Source organism: Pseudorca crassidens, chromosome 8 (genome assembly GCF_039906515.1).
Source record: "Pseudorca crassidens isolate mPseCra1 chromosome 8, mPseCra1.hap1, whole genome shotgun sequence".
Taxonomy (NCBI): domain Eukaryota; kingdom Metazoa; phylum Chordata; class Mammalia; order Artiodactyla; family Delphinidae; genus Pseudorca; species Pseudorca crassidens.
Window position 1 is genome coordinate 49,729,619 of NC_090303.1, and position 14,325 is coordinate 49,743,943.

Consider the following 14,325-nt stretch of genomic DNA (forward strand, 5'->3'; position numbering starts at 1 on the left):
CAGGGGGGGAAATGAACTTGATTTGACAGGTAGGTGTTCGTGGTACTATTATCCACAACCGTCTGTGCTGATTGACAGCACACACATTACCTCTTAACAGGCATTGTACTCAGTTGCATCAGATTTAAGTGTATGGCATTTTTACTGAATATTTGAAACTGTTTTAGTTAATAGTATTAATTGTGCATAGACCAACTTTCAGCCACTGTTTCAAAGTGCTTAATGGATAATAAACCAAAAAGTTCTATGGACCTCTACTTAGAATAAACTTAGGTCAACAATTGCCACGTTGCTTAGGTATTATGTATTTTGAGTAGGGCAAATGTTTAACAGTTCAGAGAAGGAATCTTCCCCATGTTATAGATAAACTGAAACTCAGAAAGGTAAAGCACTCAAGGTCATTTAGCCAGAAGGAGCTGAGCCAGAATTGGAGCTCAGATCTCCAGGGTCCTTGTTCTCCGCTCTTTCTACCATACCAAACTGCCCTTTTTGCATAGTTCCTATCTAATGAGAAATACTTGGTCTAATGGCTGGTTAGAGATGCTATAATCCATATTTATACTGCAAAGAGCATTGAAGCAAGGAATTCTACTCAATATTTTCTTTGGAAAACCAAACATGCTTTATTTCATTTTTTGCACAATTTATTTAAACATCTCACATATACAAAATAGGTACAATTTAATTTTTCTGCTTGTCCGAGAAACAAGGCTTCTTTGGAACCATGGGAGAGGATGAAAATGAGACTGGCAAAGAACAAATGCTGAATTTAAAGAAGAGGACAATGTTGGGCAAACGATCCACTTACTTTTATTCGGGAATAAGATGTAAAGTACTGATGTTAAATCAAATGAAAAAAAAATACACAATATAACTCAACACAGAGGAGTATTTCTTCTCAAATTCTCCTAGCACCATCAACATTCTTCAAGTATCTGAAATACTATTAGTTAGCACCTTTGTATTTTGAACAAAAAACAGATACCTCAGCTCAACTCTGTCTAGGTCAGCACCTAATGGTGTGGATCACACTCACAGGAAAGTGTTTTGAGGTAGTTTACACCTTTGGAAGTTTGGGTTTTAAACTTCCCTCTGTGGAAGATATTCAAAAGCCACAAGTGGTGCAAATGTTCATGGTTTTTATTTTTCAATTTTTATTTTGGTTTTCTTACAAAGGTTGACATTTTCCACAACAAGTTTAAGACTGTTAAAAAAAATTCCAGATTTTTGGAGAGGGGGAAAGGGAAAGGGAATTAATTAAATCGTATTGCACAATGCTCTGATCAATCCTTCTTCTTCTCTTTTGCCCACAATTTAAGCAAGTAGATGTGCAGAAGAAATGGAAGGATTCAGCTTTCAGTTAAGAAAGAAGAAAAAGAAATGGCCAAGAGAGAAATTTTTCAGATTTCCTTTTTCTTTAATTTAGGTTGAGTTCATTTATTTGAAACAGACTGGGCCAATGTTCAATCTGATTTCTTGGTCAGCGCCACCGATGTCCAAAGGTGCAATATCAAGGATGGGCAGGCGAGATGGCTTATTTGTTTTATATTCAATGATTGTCTTTCTCCATTCATTTATCTTTTTCTGTTTAAAAAGAGAAGAAAAATATACATAAAGCAGCACTATTACGGAACCTAACCATCTTGTATAATATTATATAATTATATATTGCATACAATTGTATTATATAATATATAATTATACAGAACATATATTTATATATAATTATATAATATATTAGATAATATTTATATATAATTATATGTTATATAATATTATATACTAGATATTATAATAACCACTTTTTGGCTTATGTCCTTCTGAAGATGTGTGTCTCAGATCAACAAGTGTATCTTTGAAACAGTAGCATCAGGGCTGTCTTTACAGGGAGAGGTTTCCTACCAGTCTAATTTTATAAAAAAACCGTTCCAATGCATATTCCAAGCGGCTTATTTCTACAGTATCTTTTCAGGATGTGTGTGGTAGGGTGGCTATGCAGTACTACTATTAGTGAATTTAAATTTTCTTCAATTTATAGTATATTATAGAGAAGGCATAAAGAAAAATTAAATATAGGTCATACTAATAAATAAAATAAAATACATATAACTATAAATTACAGTTTGGGCCCTTTTAACCTCAAGTAATTTTAAGTTATGGGTATACATCATCATTTAAGAAACTCATGTTAGAAGACAAATAACTAATACATGGAACAGAGTATATATTTCAGTATTTCAGAAAATTTCAGAAGGCAAGATCTGATAAGAATATTCTGAATTTACCATCTGAATTTAAACAAATACATTTATGAAAGAGAAATCAAATAAGTTTGGTCTCTCATTCATCTGTTCATTTAATGGTCTATGCTCCACTATCCCACTTCCCAAATAAATGTTATTCCCATACTTCACTATTACTTACAGAGCAGCCATCTACAAGAACAGTGTAAGTGAATCTGCTGTTGCCCTCAGCAACAAGTTCAACATCATTGGATCCTTGCAGAATGACAGCCTTTTTCAGGTTGCCAGTCTCCTCATCCATGTATGCAATGCTGTTCTTGCAATGGTAGGTGATGTTTTGAGAGGCATGGTTGGCCAGCAGGCGCATGAAGGCAAGTTGGGTAGCCATTTCCTTGGTAGTTACTCCTTCAACATTATATTCAAACTACAGAGAATAAGATGGGCATTCCAGTTAAATGAAGAAGGACTCAGATACTAAGAGTCAAATTTAAAAAAACAGTCTGGTATAGAGAGGAATAATGGACTCAGATCTGAACTTGTACTTTTAAAGGAAACTCAATTCACTTGTCTTTGAAATATAAGCTACCTAGAAGGAACATAAGAACTACCAAGCTGAGGCAAGTCATCTCAAAAAGGGACCTGTTTCAGATAAAGCCCAGATACACACACACACACACACGCACACGCACACGCACACACACACATATATACGTGTTTCTTTTTTTAAAATAAGAGAGCAAGGATCTAGAGATTCAGACCCCTTTAGTTTTCTATAATTCCCACCAATAAAGTTGATGAAAACTTTTAATTAGAAATTCAGAAAAGCTCATATCTTGAAAATACATGTGGCATGAGTACTGGACTACATGCTGGCCAGTACTCCTTCACACTTAATGACATTAGTCAGTTTCTCCAGCGATTATCAATTAAGTCACATTTGAATATTTTTGAATTATATGGATATGTCTAATCAATCCATCTTTAATGTGCAATCTAGGATATAACCAAACCCAAGAACAGAGCAGGTTCTTTTAAAAAGCCCATTTTGGTAAAGGGCTAAAATGTAGATAATTAAAAAACGAATAATCCGAACAAGATATTATTTAGTAGGAGAAGGAATGTTTGTAGGATTCCTTACCTGGGTACCACCATTGATAGTTTCTCCTACCCAGACGTGCTTCTTGGCCTTGGAACTTCTGTACCAGTTCTTGACTGGGATGTTTTCAGGCTGAGCCCGGATGCAGGTTTCGCCAGTAGAGAAATCACAGTATACTTTGATAGCATCCATAGTACATCCTTGGTTAGGGTCAACCCAGTAGTAACCTTTTAGAAAAAACAAGACCCAGATCATAAAACCTCTCATTGAGTAGCATATAGGTTCTAATAATTACTAGTCAAAGATTCTGATTCCCATAAGTAACAGTTCTGATTGTACTGTTATATTGTCTACTCCACATTAACAGGAAGAGGGTGGCTATTTTCTAAATTAGACAGTTCCTCCTCTCCTCTCCATGAAAATCAAATCAGGGTACATAATACCATGAAAAGGGCAAAAACAGATATCAAGACAATCTTGAAAATGGGTGCTGGTTGGGAGAAGAAAATGTTTTATTAAGTGGGTATGATTTCACATAATGCAGTTTTTACCCAAATACCTTTTTCCTCTAAATATCAGTGGGAACTGATTTTGAAAAGCCTAACTTGTGAGAAGGGTCATTCTGGTTGGACATCTCAACCTACCACTGCTCCATTCTGGGTGGCTGAGTCTCAAGTCACGGCATGTGCGCGCTGGGTTCTTCCTAGAGCCTTCTGGAGTAAGAAGAGTCTCAATCTGGTTGTTGAGAGATTTCAGAGTAGCATCAACTTCATAATCCTTGGGTCTGAGAGATGGTGGTGAGCGAGGCTGGTCAGCCCTGTAGAAGTCTCCATCAAAACCGAAGTCATAACCACCACCACTGGGGCCAGGAGGGCCAGGAGGGCCAGGAGGACCAGGAGGGCCCTGCAGAGTGTAAGTAAGAAAGAGGAGGCTTTGTATTTGGTTACAGTGAGAGAGAATGAGAGCAGGTTTTCCGTCGAGATTCACACAAAAGCATGTTCTAATAAGTAAAAAAGAATCAAGTTCATGTAAATAACAACTTGCTCCCAGGCATACTTGCAGGGATGGGTTTATAGAGCTCGTTGCATACAGACAATTTTTATATATTTTAGAAAACATACAGAAATGGGGGACTACTTTAATGTGTTGTTGTAATTGTCTTGGTTTAGTCTAAAGAAGATATTCCCTTAGGTCAGTGATGCCCTTTATTATTTCCCTAAATCATACTTACAGAAGGACCTTGGCTACCCTGAGAGCCACGAATGCCAGCAGGTCCGACTGCACCAGGATGTCCAGTGCGACCATCCTTGCCAGAAGGGCCAGAAGGACCAGAAGGGCCCTAGGGAAGAAGGAAACCAAGTCTGTGTGAGCCAGCAAAAACCCCAGAAGCGAGAAGAGGTCTGGGGCTCACTGCCTGCCATAGGCTCCTTTCAGAGATGAACGTCTCTTAGTTGACCTACCCTAGGACCAGCAGGACCCACAGTGCCAGGAGCACCTTGATCGCCATGATGACCCTTTAAAGAGAGAATAGGAAAATCACACTTTCAGAACATGTGTCGATACACAGATTTCAAAAAACTGAATGGAAAACTTTAGTTTCAATGGACTCTGGATTGAGAAAATTGAAAATGTAAAATGGGGCTCTTTTCTCTCATTATGTCTATTATATTCAGTTATTTTTTTCTACAAGCCACTTCAGAAGTGCAATATTAGTCATTCCTCTGATTATATTTATTTTAAGTGGGGTTGAAGGACATTGTTGCCAGGAGATTTTAATATACGTATATTTCTATCTCCCCTAACCCTCACCTTTTCATGTTGGGATGAAATAGCATTACCTCTGAGCTATGGAGTTAGAGAACGGGAAGTGAATATGATGTAGGACATTTTAGAACAATAGCAGTGAAATTGTGAGGAAGTTCATTCTGTGTTGAAGGACTTTAAGATCTGTGTACATGCTGGATGTCCACACTGTACTTACAGCAAGACCAGGAAGACCCTGCAATCCATTGTGTCCCTTTAAGCCAGGAAGACCTCTGGGCCCCTTATCACCAGGCTCTCCCTTATCACCTCGAATACCCTGTGGGCCCTATAAAGAAAAAGGACAGATAGGACATTTACCTTTGAAAGATGACACTCAACTCTCCACAAATATTGTTCAATCTGTTTACAAAGATAATTCAAGACATGCAAAGGTCTACAAGCCATGTGGGTGCTACTCCCAACTCTTAATCTGCTTTAGTTGAGCTGTCTGTAAAGTGGCTAAGCGTTGTGATAATTTAATACAAATAAGAATAGATTTGAAATATAAGAGATTAAAAGGTATTTGTAGCAACTCTCCACATGGACTAAATTTTCAAAAAATATATAAAATCCAGTCTATGTATTATTTATCTTTTTTAATGTACAGTGTGGACTGATCCTCCCTAACTGTTGTACAGAAATCTTCACCATGTACATACACTAGGACCTCTTGGACCAACAGCACCGGCCAGACCAATGGGACCAGAAGGACCCTGTGAATTAGAAAAGAAAAACACAATTTATCAGCCAAGCCCAAGATCCTCCTCCCTAGGCCACCACAGTTCCCAGGTGTGGGGAGGTCAGAGGTAAAGCCTGCTGAGGATGACAGCATTAAGGGACTGGTATTTATAAACTTACAGGTTCACCGCGGTGTCCATGTTTGCCAGTTGGACCCACAGGGCCTTGAGGACCAGGTGCACCCACAGTACCAGTGGGACCAGCGTTACCAGGGTAACCACGATCCCCCTGCCGAAGGCAGAAATGAAGCTTAGCATCAATCTGGCCTGTAGTTTAGTCCCTTTTAAGTTAGAGAACAACGGTGAGGTGTACTGACCTTGTGTCCAGCTTGACCATCGCGGCCTGGGGGACCATCATTCCCAGGGTTGCCCTGTGAAGACACCATGCCAATTAAGGTGCTTAGGGAGGCTCTGTAGCTCACTGACCCCTACAGTTCAGCTATCTGCCTTCATTACTCCCAGTGCCCAATGGAGAACCCGCTCTTCAGGCTGTTAAAAATAGGAACAAGAACTTGCCAACCTAGATTTTTATAGAATTTTCTTTTTAATATGTTGGCCAACTTGAAGTATGCTACTTAAAGACTCATTCCCTAGCCCAAGTTATTTTTAGGATTGTCAATACTGAGAGTGGTGAGTACATGTAGACCTCAGCTCAGGATACAAAGTTACACACAAGGAAGTACTGCTAGGTTACATTTTACAAACCAAATGTTGGACTCACATCACGACCAGCTTCACCAGGAGCACCATTGACGCCAGGATTACCCACAGCACCAGGGGGACCACGGGCCCCAGTTGGGCCTGCAATGCCGAGAGGGCCAGGTTCACCCTAAAGAGGCAAAGAAGACAAAATTCCTCTCATTGGATTGAGTGCCACTCCCATTCTCCCAAAACAACGTTAGCCAGGGGATTCCAGGTTTAAGCGAGAAGGTAGATTGAAAGTGAGTGGGCCACATAATGGTAAGAAGTGTCATTAGTGTCATCTTTGCCCTTCTCCTACACACTTAGATGGTCAGCTTTATGTACTTTTGGAATGTTGCTCTGTACAAGCTGAGTCTAGTTTCATCTGATTTTCCAAATAAAATGAATTCATAAAGTTGAGAGAGTTTATGGAGATTAGATGGTTCCTAGTTGCTGTCATGTATTAGGTTTAACAGAATGATTCAGAACTTCTGGAGTTTCATTCTTCCTACAGGATAGATGATGCTAGCATTTCATACTGCAGAGGAGTAAATGCAATTAGAGCTTATATCGTTTTTAAGCATGTAAAAAGAACAAAAATTGTTCTGCATAATGTTAAGCTGTGTTTTTATAGCATGTGTCTAAATAAGGTGGTATTAAAGCTTCTTAGATAAGTGACATGTGATCTGTATAAAGAAAATGCTATGAATAAAAAATCTTAAGTGGAGTTATTCACTGATCAATCTGTCACAGTTGAAGTGGCAGCTTTTAAATCTTTTCTTATGTTAATGAGAATAAGAATGGTGTCAAACACTCACCACAGATCCAGCAACACCTGGTAGACCACGTTCACCTCTAGAGCCTGGGAGACCCAGAAAACCAGGAGCACCAAGAAGACCTTGAGGACCTGGGGTGCCAGGAGATCCCTAAACAACAGTAAAAATACTGAGTATTACTGTAAGACCCTAGGAGACAACACAGGTTGGCTTGACGCTTCTGAGAATGAGTTTATCCTCAGTTTAGAAAAAGGCTAATGACCTCCTATTAGTAGAACATATCTTTGGCTGTCTTTTCTCTAGTGAAGACAATGAGTTTACATCTTGGCATGTTTATTTCTTTGTACCTGGTTCCTCCTTGAGACCAATGGAACAACATTTAAAAATATGTGGTTGGGATTAATGAAGCCATCTTGGAGTGAGGGAACAGAGTTCTTATAGAATTTATGCTGGGAAGCAAATTTTGACCTTGGCCTCTAACTGCACCAGGTCTAGTAAAGTCACATTTCACAGTAGCAATAATACTGCACATTGCATGTTTAAAAAATTGGTAGCTTACTGATATTGATTAATTTACAGTAGAGTGACCACAGCAATGGGATGCTGTTCTAATCCCAGTACCAGTGAGGTACTCTCACAACAGCTTAAAGGGCTGTATTGATAAAACAGTGAGTTCCCTCACTCATTGTCATCTCCATCTAGTGCCTTCTGAGCATCTGCTGAAGCCATGACACCTCAATATCTGTTGGATAGATTTCCTGGCTCAACTGAGCTCTACTTGAGAGCCCGCAATACTCATCAACAAATATATGCCACCTGAAGATTTTTACAAGGGATTTATATTAATTCAACACAAGGTATTAAGAAAGAGGAGTTTGAAATCACTTACAGCAGTACCAGGCTCTCCAGAGGGACCCTTCTCACCAACAAAGCCAGGGGGGCCAGAAGCACCTGTTTCTCCAGTTCGACCAACTGGACCTTGGTCACCACGAGGCCCACGAAGTCCTTCTTTACCAGCAGGACCAGGGGGACCAGGGGGGCCAGTGATACCCTGTGAGCAAATACATGAGGTCATTTACTTTCTGTTAATCATCACAGATGGGAGAGAGCAGCTGAGGTTCTAAATATTAAGATGCAAACAACTTGAAGCAACAAAATAATATCCTGGTCACTTTGGAGAAATGTTTAGAAGTCTTAACAGTCTTTCTTGTAGAAAGAAGCAACTTTCATCTTCCTCTCCTGGGGCTGTAATAAAGTGAACAACCGAGGCAGAAGCTATGGCAAATGTCTGTGAGAAAAAGCAATGTGGTGCCACCAGCCACCTGGCATACTGGAATCAGAACTACGTCGAGTTATAAGAGCTAGCTGTAAATGAATGGGAATTTGGGTTTTGGAGGACTCTGCTTGTTTCTTTTTGAAGAAAGCCAATACAGGCATTTTGCTCATAATTGAGGAATCACATATGCTCTCAACTAGGTTTAATTAAATGCCTACAGGGAATGAAGATTTTTCTGTTATGAACCTGTGAAAGGATTCCAAGAAATCAACATCTTCGCTATTTTTTTTCCCTGAAACCTTAACCAGAAGACTTAATCCTTTGTAATTAATTAAATTCTCTTGAGTCCTGACAGGAGAGTCTGAATCAGAATTAAATTAGAGGCCAAACCACCTTTAAATTCAGGAACAATTATACTTTAACAACGGAGGCAGAATGTTGGCCATAAAGGGTAATTAGATATAGAAATATCTGATATGTGACTAAAACTGTTCTGTTTTTTATTTTTAACAAAGAGACCATGCCCCTAAAAGGGGACAAGGGGACTTATGTTCACATGAATAAAAGCCTCTTAAACTGATATTTCTAATATAATTTCTGATGATTTTGCCTTAATGATTCAGAAAAACTGATTTCAGATTAGGAAAGTAATAGCAAAATATTAGTAGCATGTTTTTCATAGGGAGTTTCTTACCAGTTTCTTACTAGAGGCTAGGGATTTTGGCTAGAGTAAATAAATGAAGACACATTTTGAAGTGATTTACTTACAGAGGGTCCAGGAGGACCAGTCCTTCCAGCAGCACCAGGGAAACCCGTAGCACCCTAAGAACCAAGCACATTAAAATTCCACAGTCAGCACCAACTCCAGGAATTTGGGTAAGATGGAAATTTCTCCCTTGGAAAATCCTCAGTACACGTGACCAAGGATGGACCAAAGAGTAGGCAGTGACAGCCTCAGGTAGGGTATTATGTTAAATATACCCAGGACCCCGAAGACCCTCCATCTCTACACAGCTTCCTGACCAGCATGCCCCCAGTTGCAATGCCTATATTTTGCATTAAGGCTCTGATAGTTCTTTTTTGAAATGCTAACATTTTGCCTGATGGTTGTAAAAGCAAGAAGACAAGACACTATACTATTATTATATATGATCTGTATATATTAATAACTTAACCACCTGGCTGGCTGCTAAGGGAATGGACACTAAGTAATTTTGTTTACAGAAGAAGGTATAATAAAAGACCAAGTGTATTAATTGCTGTCCAATGAGAGGAGGAAGAAGTCAGTGGAGTTGATTCCTGGGGAGCTTTGGGTCTCTAGGAAGTCAGTGTGATAGCACTGGACACCAAGGGAAGGGACCTAATCAGGCAGAAGAAGGGGGGCATCAACAAAATGATAAAAGGTACCAAAGAAATATTTTACCCATTTCACAAACTACTTGGGGTTAACTTTGGTTATCACTACCTCAAGTGAAGTGGCAGCAACATACAGTGCACTGAGTTCCAGCTGGGATTAAGTTAACATTCCATGAATCTGATCTTGACTTCATTATCAGAATTTCTTTAAATAGTTAGCTTGACTCTCAAGACTCTCATTATAGTCCAAATTACCAAAAATTTCCAAACTTTCAAGTTGTCCCTAATAGATTCTGAAGAAATAAAAATTATCAGAATACACTGTAAATACTCACAGGGGGGCCTCCATCACCACGACTTCCAGCAGGACCAGGGGGACCATTTGGACCCTAAATGGAAATAAGAAAAGATGGTCAAATCAGAAAACAATCTTTATAAATGTTACTCTTTTCTTCAAATGGATCATTCCCATGTCTATTAGAATCAAATCTAGAAATGTAAAATGATTATCTGTGTTATATAAAATAAATGTCCTTACTTCAATATTACCACCTTTTGGGTAATCAAAGAAGTGAGATAAAACAATATTTATGAAACTTTTATAATGTGTAAAGTGGTATGCAAATGTTAACTCTTATTTTAAAATTGTCTTCTATCTGGTATGTTTCCTGATGTATAGCAGGTACTTGATTGATTTATGTTGAGTTATAAGATTTCATGGGTAACTGCAGAGGCTGTGTTTACCATCAGTGAATTCAACTTACAGCTGGGCCAGCAGCTCCAACGGGGCCTGTGGGACCAGTAGGGCCATTTTCACCCTTGGGTCCTTTGGTTCCTCTCTCTCCTTTAGCACCAGGTTGACCAGCAGCGCCCTGTTGGAAAGGAACAGTTATAGTTCAGGTGTTCCAACTTACTCTACTTGCTAACTTGGAATGTTTTCAGATTAACCTGTGCCACATGATACTCACAGCAGGACCAGCAAATCCATTGGGGCCAGCGGGACCAACCTCACCACGTTCACCCTAGGTGGGAAAAGGGATTTTAAAATGTCTTAGCAATCTTAGATTCATGAGTGTCTAGAAGTTATGAGTGTCTAAAACGACCCAGGTTTTTACTTACAGGGCTTCCACGAGGACCAGCAGGACCGGCGGGACCAGCAGGACCAGCTTCACCCTATAAGGGGGCCAGAAATGAGTTTGTCAGTGTTCCTCACACAAATGCTCAAAGAGGTAGGAGGCAGAGGGAACAGGCGTAGACAGTGGGCTCTTGCCAGAGTTTGCAATTGCATCCAAAGAGATAACTAATTCACGTCTCACAGAGAAAAGTGAAATGGATTCTTACTCTGCATAATATTGTATTAATTTTACAGGGTGAAATGGTATTGGTCATACACTTGCCAAAACACTATAAATCAGTGCCCACAATACCAGGAGGAGGACATTTTAATTTTTAGATGGACACAGGGCTGATCTATTTGCTGCAATTTGTGCTATACAATAAATAAGGTCTATTTTAAGTGGACTGTTCAATGTGAAATGGGCACACTATGTATTTTATTGATTTTTTTTTTTTTTTTTACAATGAAGGCTTCAAGAAGGCTCAGTGCATTAGGATATTGTTAATGGGCAACCCCGAAAGACTTTAAAAGACTTTAAAACAAATGATAGGGATTGAAGTATAGATCAGATACCTGGCACGTGTACAGGAAGGGAAAGAGAACTTTCAACACACAGCGTTTGTTTCTTGCTGCCCCATACTAATGGATAAGTTTTTAAATCAATGGGCTTTAGACCAAGCCATAAAAATGAATTGCCAGGGCCCTTTGGGGCCAGGGTGGCAGGGAATTTTAGATACCGCCATTGGCTCAGAGAGCTGCAACTCAGTGAAAATGCATGCTTACCCGGTCCCCGTTGGCTCCAGCAGGACCAGGGGCACCTACAGCACCAGGAGCACCCTAGTACCAAAAAGAAAACAAGTCTTGTTAATAACACCCCCATACCGTCAGAAGTGACCCTTGCTGTTTCCCCTTGCTGTGCTTATACAGTGACTGAACACTCTGGGTGGACATCAAGAAAGCCTTTGAAGCATTTCAGTTCTAATTTTCAAGACTATTAGAAGCCACTCTCAGGAGGGGAGTACCCTAGTGGTGAAGGTTATGGAACTAAGTCATGGGCAGGTTAGGAACAATGGGGAGATCTGAACTCTCTGCTCTTGTAAAATTCCCTGGAGAGTAGCAAATGACTAGCCTTGCTAAGAACTGTGAGGACTGTGTGAGTTGGAGAAAGGATATGATGAATGTGCCACAGGGAGTTATCAGGCCTGAGGGAGAGGTGAGAAAAGCCCAAGTGGCTTATGGCCTGGAAGAGCCATGATATCAACACTCTAGGTGAGATTATTATACCTTTATGGGATTATCATTGGCATCTCCATGGCATTAACAGTTAATCTTTGGAGCTGCTCTTTGAGTGATAAATTCTTAGGGTATACATTTGAATAAATAGGACCTTATTAGAGGTTCTGGCTTCCTAAAATGTAAGAATTATTGTTTTTTCTAAAGCCCTATGATAAACAATCATTTAATGTTCTATTAAACCTAGAGATTTTGGACTGTAGTTTGTACTTGGTATAGTTAACACTAAGGAAGGTAGAAAATTCAGGCTATGATTTTCAAGGGGATAAGTCCTCATTTGAATTTTTCTTTTGGAACATGTAAACTGATATTATTAGTCATAGGTCCAGGAAGGAATGGAATACTCTTTTACAAGACTTGAATCCCTCTTTTGTCAGTTCAGTTTTGGAAAGCTTCTCAACTCAAATTGAGTGAAATGTAAAACAAAACAAAACAGAACAAAACAATCTGAGTACCAACAGAATTCTACTCACACGAGCACCATCTCTGCCGTGGCTACCAGTATCACCTCTGAGACCAGTTTCACCCTGAAAGTAAAAAGCAAGAGGAAATGTTTGTTTTCTGACCAAATTTTTGAATCAAAATTAATTCACAGTGTTTTTACAGAAGATGCTATAATACTTTTATTTATTTAAGATCTTTAGTAATGTTTTGATTCCCTACCATTCTATAAAATATTGAATGAGGAAAAAATAATTCAAGGCCCTTTCCAAGTTAGTGTTAAATATTCTTTTCTAATTTCCATACACCCTCCTGAAGCGTAATCAAGCAAGGTACAAATTCATGTGGACAGAATTATAAGGCAACATCACAATGGGCTTCAGTGCCTGATCACTCTTATGGCATAACTAATGCAGCAGCACGGTTGACAGCTGTTCAATATAGCTTCTTCCCATTAATTAGGGCAGGCTGAGGCATTATTGTTAGTGGCATTAAAATGAGCCTCATGTATTACTCAACACCATCTGTTTGCGTGAAATTCCATGGTAGCAAGGAATTTTGCCAGATTAGTGAGTTTAGCAATGCGTAGGTGCTAGGTGGCAGAGGGAAACGTATATAGATAGATATCAAAATGCTACCAGACCACCTGCCAAGAACTGTAAAAAAAAAAAAAAGTTGACCTTGCACAGCCTTCTTTGTGAGAGTTCATCAACAATATGTATTGAGGTCAAACACTGAGAGGCTACCTTTTCTCCCTTGCCTCCAGGTATGCCAGCAGCACCCCTTTCTCCTGGGAGTCCATTAGGACCAGATGGACCAGCAGAGCCTGGAGCACCAACCACACCAGGTTCGCCCTTGAATCAAACACATGTGAAATCAGTTATTTCTGTGGTACAAGAAGAAAATGAAGAGCCAAACTCTTGAAGCATTCCAATTTAAACATTTAATGGATAGCATGCTCGCCTGCTTAGACACAAAGGAGGCCTACTGAAAGGAGGGAGAATATAACCGAGGAAGATGCTGTTAATGACACAGTGACTAAAGAGAAGAGGGTAGTAGGATGGGTGCCTGTGATTTTTCTATAACCTGCTCCCAGTCCTCTTAAGGGAGTCAGGCATGGGAGAGAAGAGGGTATGACAATGGAAGGCAGAGAGTGAAAAATGCCCACAAACGTTTTTCAAGGTGAAGTCTCTTAGCTCAGACAGGAAATGTGGAAAGAGACCTCATCAACGGGGGAGATGTTTACATTCTAATCTTCTTAAGAGTGTGGACTATAGCTTACATTTTTTTATAAAATCTTACAATTCCACATACTTAAAACCTGTTGACTAGCTCCTGAGATAAAACCCTTTGAAAGTACTTTCTCACAGAACCAATATTTCCTTTCTTACTTCCTCTCTCCCTCTTACCTTATTTTATTTTTTCCAATATCCTTCCATATACCAAAATAGCCTTTTATAGCAAATCTTTACCCCTTAAAGGTAAGAATCAGAAGTAATATGTTAC

The 14,325-nt window shown here is 39.4% G+C and overlaps 1 protein-coding gene across 1 annotated transcript in view; it reads right to left on the bottom strand.

Moving 5' to 3' along the window:
* Positions 1–1,122: 1,122 nt before the first annotated feature.
* Positions 1,123–14,325, bottom strand: part of COL1A2 (collagen type I alpha 2 chain) — a 35,484-nt gene continuing 22,281 nt past the window's right edge. The window contains exons 32-52 of the mRNA XM_067746391.1: positions 13,566–13,673; positions 12,852–12,905; positions 11,869–11,922; positions 11,088–11,141; positions 10,937–10,990; positions 10,733–10,840; positions 10,304–10,357; positions 9,381–9,434; positions 8,226–8,387; positions 7,379–7,486; positions 6,601–6,708; positions 6,197–6,250; positions 6,001–6,108; positions 5,802–5,855; positions 5,321–5,428; positions 4,800–4,853; positions 4,571–4,678; positions 3,984–4,242; positions 3,382–3,566; positions 2,425–2,667; positions 1,123–1,584 (exon numbers count right to left, since the gene is read on the bottom strand). Of these exons, the coding sequence (XP_067602492.1) occupies positions 1,438–1,584; positions 2,425–2,667; positions 3,382–3,566; positions 3,984–4,242; positions 4,571–4,678; positions 4,800–4,853; positions 5,321–5,428; positions 5,802–5,855; positions 6,001–6,108; positions 6,197–6,250; positions 6,601–6,708; positions 7,379–7,486; positions 8,226–8,387; positions 9,381–9,434; positions 10,304–10,357; positions 10,733–10,840; positions 10,937–10,990; positions 11,088–11,141; positions 11,869–11,922; positions 12,852–12,905; positions 13,566–13,673 (2,238 nt within the window). The 3' untranslated portion in view covers positions 1,123–1,437. The remainder of the gene's footprint in view (positions 1,585–2,424; positions 2,668–3,381; positions 3,567–3,983; positions 4,243–4,570; positions 4,679–4,799; positions 4,854–5,320; positions 5,429–5,801; positions 5,856–6,000; positions 6,109–6,196; positions 6,251–6,600; positions 6,709–7,378; positions 7,487–8,225; positions 8,388–9,380; positions 9,435–10,303; positions 10,358–10,732; positions 10,841–10,936; positions 10,991–11,087; positions 11,142–11,868; positions 11,923–12,851; positions 12,906–13,565; positions 13,674–14,325) is intronic.